A 12,229-nucleotide genomic window follows, 5' to 3' on the forward strand; every position below is an offset into this window, starting at 1 on the left:
AACAGTATCTTAGAGATGCTTGGCGATGAGAACCGAAAGGAGCATGGGCCACCTCCATGGAAGACAAGGCTAGAGGCAAAAGTAAGGGCAACCCAGACAGAAGATAAGCTCCTAACAGAGCAAATCAAATGTGTGGAGCTTCTAAAAGAACTTCCCAAAAAATACAAGATGGCCACAAGTGAGGCACTTGAGACTGCTAAGCAAATATTCACAGCCTTGGCAACTCGCTTGGTAGAGGCCAGGAGAATAAACCCAATGTTCTCCAGCAACCGAGCTAAGGTCCACTCTCAGTGGCTAGACCAAAACAGACTCATGTACAACTGAAACAGCAATGCTAGAAGAGCAACTGGAAGAAGAAACTGCGACACAAAATCAACGCCCAATGGCTGGCGGAGTAACAAAAAAAAAAAGCACAGAAATATCCCAGAACAAAAACCAGTAGAAATTACAGCGTCAGATATCCAAGCAAGAGTGTAGGGATCCAAATTAAATGTGGCCATCGTGGAATGAGGTCATCTGGTCCTGTGGATTATATCGTTCTACTGTTCTTTAATTGACCAGTCAAAATTGTCCTTTGGTGTAATTGTGAGTGTGAAAATGTGTGTGTGACCACTTCAGAGTGTACTACTCAATTTCATGCTGGGGTCATATTATGGTGTATGTCTTTTTATTGATTGCCATGGAAATCATTTGAGAAACGACTAGGGGACAGGGACATAATAGCCTTTATCACAGGTCATCCTCAAGAAGGCAAAACAGCACAGGCCAAGGGACACTGCTCAACGCTTTCTTAGAGTGCACAAAACACATGTAGAGTGATTGTGCAAACTCTCATGCAGCCTCCGTGACGCCTGTAGAGCAGGTCCACAATTCCATGGCCGTAATGAAAAGCACACTGTTCCACCTGAATCATAGATTTGATTTCCTCATGGGCCAAATTGCCCCGACGATACGTGTTTGCTGTACCGAAATGCTCACAATTGGTGTGGTGGTTGTTGTTTTTTCCACTTTCATTTTCTTGTTGCTCTTGACAGTCGAATGGAAATACTTGGTAGGGGACACAGCAAATCCATCCTTGCTCCAAAAGCCATTTGCGTTAACGTAAAAATCTACTTTACGATAGTGTTCACAAAAATGTGTAATATTGACAAGCATACATGAATTCAAAAGTGAAAGATTGGTTCAATGCTTTTTCATAGCAACATGCAGAAAAGATGACATGAAAACGTAGATCCACGACTCTACTTTATGAAAAGTTACATCATAATGTAAAATATAGATATCATCGTTTGATCATCATTGAATGATGGAGACAGATGTTTTGTGCAACTCCAGAACACAGGGGGATTGGCCTTTGAAAAGATGCCAGCAAACATCACAGAGAGCTTTTCTTGCTATCCTTCCATCTGTCAAATTTCTTAAACAATTTATCTCAAGGGCTAACAGCTCATTTCAATAAGGACACAATGCTGTTAAATATTTGTAACCATTGGCCTGAATTGAAGGACATACTTCTATTTTTTTTGCATACTTATGAAACAGCAAATTTTTATTATTATTAATTATTATTATTATATTATATATCCATCCATCCATCCATTTTCTGTACCGCTTAGTCCCCACTGGGGTCGCGGGCGTGCTGGAGCCTATCCCAGCCGTCATCGGGCAGTAGGCGGGGGACACCCTGAACCGGTTGCCAGCCAATCGCAGGGCACACAGAGACAAACAACCATTTGCACTCACACTCACACCTAGGGACAATTTGGAGTGTTCAATCAGCCTACCAAGCATGTTTTTGGGATGTGGGAGGAAACCGGAGTGCCCGGAGAAAACCCACGCGGGCCCGGGGAGAACATGCAAACTCCACACAGGGAGGGCCGGAGGTGGAATCGAACCCGCACCCTCCTAACTGTGAGGCGGACGTGCTACCCAAGTGCGCCACCGAGCCGCCTATTATATTATATATTATTATTATTATTATTATTATATATTATATAATTTGTTATGATATAATCTGTGGATGCAATTCTCATGAACAATTTACAATAATGAAATGGCATGCACCTTTGCTGTCATTCTTTTCTTATGAATAGCCTACAATCTATTATAAGGTTTTTGAGAACAATTTTGCTTATTCCCAGCCTGAATGAAAATTTAACGTGACTGGATGGATATACCCATCAGCCCCATTTTTTTTTCTTTGGCTTTAAACTGACTTCTGACTGTTATTATTCCGCTACTGTACATGTTTATGTGTTTTCATTGTCTTTGTCCCATTGCTATATGTGAGGCACTTTGTTACTGCTGTTGTTAAATGTGCTACTATATAAATAAAGTTGTATTTGATTGTATTTTGGATAAACAAAATGTAATAATGTGTTAATTTAAAAATTCAGCTGCCCCAGTACATTTTTAGCACAATGAATCCTGGGTGGATTTAATTCATTCACTGTCATGTCTTATAAATTAGCCCTTCCATTAGAATTCCTTTCAATAAGTCTGCCTTCCTCTTTCATCACAAAGGAAGCATTTGGCAGTCTTCAAAGTATGTAACGTGCCATCCTCAAGCACTTTCAAATAAGATCGGTGCATTTGAGATTTAGATGTACTTGATATCAACTTTACTTTTTCAACCCTTATTCTCTCTCTCCGTGGCTCGTTCTCTCGCTTTCTCGCTCTTTCTTGCGCTGCCTGATGAGGATTTGAGTCGGCAAGTGAATGCAGAGTTACTGAATGGTGTGAATTAAAATTCAAGTGTGTGACAGCAGACTTGTTGTCTGAGTTGAAACTGAAAAACAAAATAACTGTCAGTATACTATTTTGTGTTTCTTATTAAAAGTTATCAGTTTTGCTGGAGTTATACATGTCGCTTTAGACCATCGGGCTTTTCATCATTTAGACATGTAGTTGTGGTTGATGCTCCACAAACAGTGCAGCAGGTTTGCTTGGCTGTAAAAGAACAAACGGACATAGAAATATCCAAAGAGTTTGTCCAGGAGGAGTAATTAGTCCATCTATTGATTGAGCAAAGCCTGGTGTTAGATGATCAGCGTATCAGTGTCTCACTATTGTTTACGCTTTTCACATGTTCAGTACGACTCTCATATATACTCCCTTTCATTCCGATTGAGTTGAATGGAAAAGAAATGATTCATTTTGGAGAGTTTGAAAAGAGCTTTAGGACAGTAGCTTAGGCTGTAAAGATGTCAGAACATGTACATTAACTATAAAAAACATATGACACACATGAGATCCTGCTAGAACTGTGGTTTTGTGATGGTCGGAGCGCTTGCAGGGCAGTATCACCCTAAATGTAAATGTAGAAAAAAAAAAAGGAACAATTCCCTTTCAGCGGGCCGTCGGCAGAATTGTGTCCGCCTCAGAGTGCACTGTGTCAGGTCAAACATTGACCTCCGGCCCGCTAAATTTCCACTAGACCAACACAACAAAGGGATATTGCGGTCAAGATACGCCCACACATCAGGAGCTAAGCAATTAGAGGTTTTCTATTATAAATGAAAGAACAGTAAGCCATACAGAACAAAACATGTTATTTCCGCAGCGAATATTTTTCAATATTAACGAGAAAACCGCTCATTCAATTCAAATCACAGGTGACCAACAGAAATATCTTGAACAAGTGTGTCCTGCTCATTTGCAACTCAAATTATCCTGCAATCTCGGTAAAAAAACATGACAGAGACAAAAAGATGTGAAATGTAAATCAACCACTGGTAGGAAACCCATAGATAAATTCAAGAAATAAAAACTTTCGGAAAAAAACAATATTAAATGCTACATCCGACATGAATTATTAAAGGGACACCACTCACGCCAAACAAATGAACGTTTATATTTGTATGTGAAAATGAAAGTGACGTCTACAGCACTGATGTAGTGATGCTGTAAACTATATTTCAGAAATCATATTTTAATATCAGTCAGTGAAATAATCACTTTTAATTCAATTTGATAGCTGACTGCACACCCCACACATGATAAAATGATGAAGGAACACTGAAGTAGACAACATTTTTGGTTCATTGCATTTAATCACTTAAACTTGGTTTTAATTTCATGAATATGAGAAGGACCCAAAGAGACATTGACTTATTTCTTTTCAAAGTATCCTTCAATGAAGCGTATTTTTTAGAGTTCGAAATGTTTTTGTTCAAAAACCCTGCAGTCTTTAATTGATTTCATAAAAGCAACACACTGTGTGTTTTTCCCTACAAAGATGACCAAACAACACAAGCAGTGTTATTCTAACTTCTCTAAAGGGTTTTGTAGCTCCCATTGTTTTTTTTTCTCAGTTTCTAAGGGAAGTGGTTGAAATAAGCCATTGGGTCCCTGTGCTAGGTTAAATATTTTGACATTACTTATAACTTCGAAGTCGCTCACTCTTGTGTTCACGCACTCTCTCCTTCCTCAACTCTGTGAGCTGATTTGTGGTAAAGAGTGTAAACAGCCCATGACTTTGGTAGACCATGACTTTGCTGACTTTTTTGTCTCCTGTGTAAGTGATTGCAGTATGCAAATAATAATAATGAGCTCCCCCAAAATGACTCACATAGTAAACATAGTATATCATCCAAAGAGGGACAACACCATACCCTTGCTTGACTTAATATCAACCCCAGAGATTTAATGACGTTTTTTTTTGGATTTTCAGTGTATTCATTTTTGTGAGAGAAAAACTACAGGTCTATATGTACAAAAAATATTTGTTATCATTTCCACAAGGTCATTACCGTATTTTCCGGCCTATAAGGCGCACCGGACTATAAGGCGCACCTTCAATGAATGGCCCATTTTAAAACTTTATCCTTATATAAGGCGCACTGGACTATAAGGCGCACCATTAATGCATCATGTCAGATTTTTAATCCAAATCAAATCATTCTCCATTTTATCTTTTATTTCAACTTCAGACGGAACAAATTACTTTATAATCATAAAATAATGATCCATAGTCTTTTTGAGTCATGATTCATAGTCTTTAGCGGGCCACTTATGATTGATTTCATGACACAATGCTTTGGGCCAGTTTAAATTTAGGAATTTGGTCCATATATAAGGCGCAACGGACTATAAGGCGCACTGTTGGTTTTTGAGAAAATTTTAGGTTTTTAGGTGCGCCTTATAGGGCGGAAAATACGGTACTTACAAGAGCAGGTTGTTTTTTTCTCAATCAACTATAATAACATTTTAACATGAGAGTACTTGCGACTGATTAGGTTTAGAGCTCTGACTCAGGTGTCATTAAAATTCTTGTCATTACTTGCAGACAAGTAGGTTCCGACGAAGTATTTTGAATCATTCTTGCACTGACTTTTCTTTTTAAAAGTTCGTATGATAAGCCCGATTTGATGCAGCAGGTGTATCATCTATTTGTATTTTAGTACTTGAATTTATTGACAGCCCCTACAGCATAGGTGTCAAACTCAAGGCCCGGTGGTCAGATATGGCCCGCCGCATCGAGTAATTGATAGCATCCAGTCATTATTTTAAATATTTTAACCATTTTGGCCCTCTATGCGGCTAAGTATGATGCGGCCCGTGACAAAAATGAGTTTGGCACCCCAGCCCTACAGCTTGGGTCTCAATGTCAAGGCCCAGGGGACAGATCTGGCCCGCCAAATCATTCTATGTGGCCCGTAAAGCCAAAGCTGCCACCATCGTACCTGTGCCGAAGAAATCTGCTCCATCCTGCTTCAATGACTACCGCCCCGTGGCACTTACGCCCATCATCATGAAGTGCTTTGAGAGGCTTGTCATGGAGCACATCCGTTCCGTTCTCCCTCCCACCATTGAGCCCTTCCAGTTTGCGTACCGAGCCAAGCGGTCCTCTGAGGATGCCATCTGCTCTGCCCTCCACTCGGCCCTCACCCACCAGGAGAGAATGGACTCGTATGTGAGATTGCTGTTTGTGGACTTCAGTTCTGCCTTCAACACCATTGTGCCACAACGTCTCATCAGCAAACTTGACAAGCTGGGCCTCAGTACCTATCTCTGCAACTGGCTACTGGACTTCCTCTGTCAGAGGCCACAGGTGGTACGTGTTGGCGACAAGATCTCCGCCAGCATCACGCTGAGCACAGGGGCCCCCCAAGGCTGCGTGCTCAATCCGCTCCTCTTCACCCTCCTGACGCATGACTGCATTGCAACCCACAGCGACAACCGCATAGTAAAGTTTGCTTACGACACGACTCTGGTGGGTCTCATCACCAAGGGAGACAGGACTGAGTACAGGGTGGAGGTTGACCTTCTGACCACGTGGTGCAGGGACAACAACCTCCTGCTGAACGTCGACAAGACCGAGGAGGTTGTTGTTGACTTCCGGAAGGGTCACACCCAACACCTGCCGCTGACCATCGACGGTGCTGTGGTGGAGAGAGTGAGCAGCGCCAGGTTCCTGGGGGTGCACATCAGTGAGGATCTCTCCTGGTCCACCAACACCGCATCACTGGCAAAGAAAGCCCAGCGCCGCCTGTACTTCCTGCGGAAACTCAGGCGAGCCGTCATGACTACATTTTCCCGCGGCACCATTGAGAGCGTCCTCTCCAGCTGTATTGCTGTTTGGGGTGGCGGGTGCACTGACTACAACTTGAAGGCCCTGCAGCGCATAGTGAACACGGCTGGTAAGATTATTGGTGCTTCGCTCCCCTCCTTGAAGGACATTTACATCTCCCATCTCACCCGCAAGGGGACCACGATTGTGAGTGATGTGAGTCACCCCGCTCACTCTTTGTTTGAGCTTCTGCCCTCTGAGAAGAGGTATAGGAGCCTGCGCTCCCGCACCACCAGACTCAACAACAGCTTTATACTCCAGGCTGTTAGGATCCTGAACTCGCTTCCCCTTTCTGCGTAGCGTCCTGTACTTTTGCGCTACGCTTACTGTCTGCTGTATGCACACTGGCTCTGTTTTGCTCCTCTTATTTATTGTGTTATCTGTTTATTTATTATTTATTCATCATTCTTATTATTTATTGTTTGTGCCTTCTTGTTTTTATATTGTGTCGTTTACTTGTATGTCTATCGTGTAATATGTCTCGTCACCGTGGGATAGAGAAAACGTAATTTCCGTTTCTTTGTGTGTCTTGACATGTGAAGAGATTGACAATAAAACTGACTTTGACTTTTGACTTTGTAAAAGCAAATTATGTCTGTCAACTACAATGACCCTGGCTAAAATCTCTACCAAAATATTTGTCATGTGTAATAAATATTAAGATGTTTTTGGGTTTTACCATTTTTACATTAACTTGAACAATAATTGAAAACTGCTATGCTTGACATGTGATTTCAAAGCTTGTAATCTATCATATTTTTGTGCAATATGTGACAATATGATGCGACAATTGAACATTTATGTTTTCACTGTCATAACGGCCCTCCGAGGACAGTCGTATCTAGAAAATAGCCCGCTGCAAAAATAAGTTTGATCGCCGACCTACAGACTTTCGACACAGTAGTGTTTAAATTTCAAAATAATGTATATACCATTTCTACTTCACGGAATTTCATTTTTTGCGGGTGCAGTAGTAGTAGTATTAGTAATTAGTAGTAGTGGTTGTGCTCTTCACAAAAATCTTACCTGAACGTGGCCTTCAGAATTTGTCCAGAGGTGCTCTCTTTGGTGTGATTGTTGTAGCCATAAAAAAGATCTCCAAACACAGTTTGGTTAGCTGGAATGTCTGTAGCTTCCCCACAGTCGATCCCTTCTGAGCAGGCATCAGATAATGGCAGGCATGATCTTCCATCTGGCCCTCGCTTGTAGTCTTCAATACAGCTAGAAAACAGTTTTATCGTAATAATAATAATAATGGTGATGATGATTGTTGCAGCTCCTCCTGTGAGTACACACCCACAAGCACACACGCACGTGTGTGTGAGTGTATTTACCATATGTTGACCTGTGTGTATATGTGAAGATTACAATTATCAGCATTAAACTGTTGAACGATTAACTTACCCACAGAACATCTGGATGTTATAGAGAGTGGGATCATCTTCCAGAGGAGCCAGTTGCTGGAGACACAGTTGCTCACACCCTCCATTGAACCCATCAGAGCAATCAATGCCAATGTGGTGGTCATAGCACCCACTCCCATCCTTCATAGGACTCAATCCTGGGGGGCACTATGAGAAGCAGTGAAAAAAATTCTTTAGATTTGTTTTCATTTGTTCCTCTCTACTGGCATATGAGACAAATACAAAATGGTTCCAAATCACGAGTCCCAGGCCAAGGACACCACAGAAGAAGAAGGGCGGACAATACATTAGGTGAAGTACAGTTTTGTGCTTGTATTCTACAAGTAACGTGGGGAGCAAATGTGTACACTGTTTTTATAGTATACTATGTTGAGTGCAACTTGTCCTTAGGAAAAAAAAAAATGAGATAACCAATTTTTGAGGGCTGGAAAGAATTAGTTGGATTACTATTCATTTTATTTGTGTTTGGAGATAGGAGCATTGTCATGAAAAAAAATTCCACTCATTTCTCATGTCCCCGCTGTATACATAGTACACTGTGTATGTAAAATGAAAACAAATCCCCATTGTATGTGATTGTTTAAAAGCTGGACAGTGTATGAAGTGTATGGTCTGTAGCGCAAGTTAGAAACCTTAAATCAGCACTCAGAAAGCCTCTTGAAACACCATGCCTTTTAATCCTCTTTTTAAATGGAGATAAATTCCAACAGTGCTTTTGGGGCTTAAGGAAATCAGCACTGTGCCACTGCTAAACACCAATAAATCCCCATAAGAGGAGTTGGATAAGCTAAACACTTTTCCAAGTTGTCTGATTGGCAGATCAATGAAAAGTGCATGGATCGAGGACGAAGACAAGGAGATGACTCAATTGCTCCTGAAATCATTCTGCTTTTATATACATGTAGTATGTAATTATTTTCATGCTCAAATATAAAACAATCTTATTACTTATATATACCGTATTTTCCGCACTATAAGGCGCACCTAAAAACCTCCAATTTTCTCAAAAGCCGACAGTGCGCCTTCGAATCCGGTTTGGCGTATATATGGACCAATATGGATTGTGGATGAGGACTAATTAATTAAAGTAAGCTTTACGTGTTTATTTTGTGTGTTGTGTGATATTAACCTTTGAGCAACGTTGAGTTATTGATATATTGTTATTGTTTTCACTATTTCGAGTGTTACTATATTGTGATTGCCTTAACGTTTGAGCAACGTTGAGTTATTTATTCTATGCACTTCATAATCAGGTGCACCTTATATATGGACAAAGTTTTAAAATGGGCCATTCATTGAAGGTGCGCTTTCTAATCCGGCGCCTTATAGTGCGGAAAATACGGTATGTATCTTCCACTATACTACAACAGACTGGATGTATAATTCAAAACATTACCTCCAACAGGGAAGGAAAGGTAGCTGCAATGTTCAGTTTGTTGCAACTTGAAATCATCAAAACTTATTTTAATTACTACATATCAAAGCTGTTTATAGAGATTGTAATTGTATTAATTGGGAAATGGCTATATAACGACGACTTTACGTACATAAGGAAGACAAATGTCTCACCTTCCCCTTTTTATTCATGTGTAATTTAGAAATGCTAATTGCGTATATTCTGTGTTTTTATAAAAGTAGAAAGGCAAACGTGTGCTGCCGGTTTCATTCAATTTGTGCATGCAATCTGCGCGTAATTGGAGGCTGACTGCCTAAAGTGGCAGCTGTTGCACCTGGGGATGGCTTTCAGGCAGATCCTGTAAATGAAGATAAGCTCTGGAAAAGGATAACTCAGCTGGGATGACATCATCAAAAACTAGATGAAATGGAGGGTGATGACATGAAAGGCTTCAAAACTTTCATTAAGGTCACCGTTATACTGCATTGGTTGGCTATGAAGCGTTTACTTTTAGTTCTTGATTTACTTATTAATATATATATATATATATATATATATATATATATATATATATTATTTCAAATATTAAATGTACATGATGAATCTCTGTGTTATATTGCCAGAAAAATATTTTTTTCCCCCACTCAACATTTTTTTTAAACTGTGATAACCCATCTCAAATTTGTGACATCTGGGAGGAAGAGAATCATTACTGCCTACAACAGGGCTGCCAGTTCTCAAGAGAATTTGGGGAATGCTCCTCTTTTCTGACTAGATTACTTTGATTTGTCCAGTATGCATACAGTTAGTGGATATTAAGGAAATAATAAAAAATAATTTACATATTTATTTGACTAAAAGTAAATTGGGGTGCAAGTTTCCACTTCACATTTAGATGTTGAGACGTGTTGGAATAGCTAAAGTACTTCAAAGTGGTGGCCAGAGAGTTCAACCACGTCATTGCTTAATATAAAAAGGGAAGGATGTTTCTCTGAACTTTCAGTGCCATATTCCAGTGCAACTTTCAAAAGTGATTTCATATTGTGCAAAACCTATTCCAAAAAGTAATATGCACGGAGCCCCAGTCCATAAATACGTTCTCTGAGTGAGTGTGTGTATTTTGTAATTAGTGCTACTGTATTCCAACAACCCAATTATAATGGTGTCAAATATAAAATCGGAATACAATGATTTGAAATTCATGTTTGACTTATATTTAATTGAATAAACTCCAAAGGCAAGATATTTGATGTTCAAACTGACAAACATGATTGTTTTGGCAAATAATCATTAACTTGGAATTTTATGGCAGCAGCATGCTCCATAAAATCCCAAGTTATATTTACCACTGCGTTGCATCACCATCATCTCTTTTTACAACATTCAATAAACGTTTGGCAACTGGGGACACTCGTTGCTGAAGCTTTGTCGGAGGAATTCTTTCCCATTCTTGCTCGATGTACAGCTTCAGATGTTCAACAGTGCTCTGTTATCGAATTTTGTTTAATAATGCAACACACATTTTCAATGGGAATGCTGTAACACGTGCAAAATCTGATTTAGTATTGTCTTGCTGAAATAAACAAGCGTCGATAAAAGTCCCGGATGGTGCATTACTTTTTTGCCACAGCCATCACCAGTGTGGACTTTTTTTTCCCACTTACTAAAACTATAATATTTTTTTTTTATATTTGAAGCTCTGAACAGTTATCATAGCTGTAGAGGAGTGAAAAGGTCTTCCAGTATTCATGGTACCTTTATTAAGAAAGTGCTTGAGGATCTGCCTTGGGTAATCATTTATTTGGCCAACTGACAGGCAAAGCCTGTCTGCAAGGCTTGCTATAAAATTACTATTGCTCATGGTGGGAACACATCAAATCTGGCCCAGTACCTTGCTGACCGGCATCCACAGTTATATCACCGGTTTAAAGAGCCACAGGTTGTGTTGCACTATACTGCACTCCCCTAAAAAAGTACAGAATATATTTTGTTCCCAATTTGTAGAATTTGACGGGGCATTCTATTCACCCCCGTCAAATTCTGAGAATGAATTAGAGAAGAGCACACACACAGGCACTCAGAGCAATGTTACGTTAGGTCATTAGCATTTAAATGAACATATTTGCTTGACAGTAACGGTGCAAATGTATCGTCAGTACCAATAATGAATAACATCAAATGCAGTCAAATAGGTTAATATGGCATGTAATGTAAAAGCTCATTGCAAGAAAATGTCGGATGGACGTTCAATGTATTTGTTCTGTATTACAGGTTGATAAAATCAGCATCAATCAATGAAAGATTTATTGTTTTAATTTGCCTTAAGGCAGAGGTGGCTGGCCATGGTAGACTAGTATTTACTACATGTGAAAATGGGATATGTTTCATTATGGAACCATAAAAGGCATCTAAATCACCAAAGGCAATGTTTTGTTCTCATTTATATACAGTGATTGACGTATGCTGTAATTACATACATACATTTTGGTACCAGTATTGATGTAGTTTATGCAGATGTACAGTGATCCCTCGCTACTTCGCGTTTCATTTATTGCAGATTTTTTTTTCCAAATTAAAAAACAATTTAAAAGTCAAAATAAAACTACTAAATTGAGGAAACATGTGTCTAACCTTTAGGACAATGTAGTATTGCTCCAAATGTTCGTTTACATTACTTTAGAAGTCCGTTTTCGCGTGTTCGCACGATCGCGAATTAGCATCTTTCCGCTAACTTGTTAGCCTGCCCAGTACTTCTTGTTGGTGACCGTACTTCGCGGATTTCACTTTTTTGGAACCAATTATCCGCGATAAACGAGGGATTACTGTAGTATTAAAATC

At 39.7% G+C, this 12,229-nt stretch overlaps 1 protein-coding gene across 1 annotated transcript in view; it reads right to left on the bottom strand.

Annotated features, from left to right (window-relative positions):
• astn1 (astrotactin 1) overlaps positions 1–12,229 on the bottom strand; it is a 140,336-nt gene that overhangs the window by 71,476 nt on the left and 56,631 nt on the right. The window contains exons 13-14 of the mRNA XM_061295914.1: positions 7,976–8,142; positions 7,598–7,792 (exon numbers count right to left, since the gene is read on the bottom strand). Of these exons, the coding sequence (XP_061151898.1) occupies positions 7,598–7,792; positions 7,976–8,142 (362 nt within the window). The remainder of the gene's footprint in view (positions 1–7,597; positions 7,793–7,975; positions 8,143–12,229) is intronic.

This window comes from Syngnathus typhle, linkage group LG13 (genome assembly GCF_033458585.1).
Source record: "Syngnathus typhle isolate RoL2023-S1 ecotype Sweden linkage group LG13, RoL_Styp_1.0, whole genome shotgun sequence".
Classification (NCBI taxonomy): Eukaryota; Metazoa; Chordata; class Actinopteri; order Syngnathiformes; family Syngnathidae; genus Syngnathus; species Syngnathus typhle.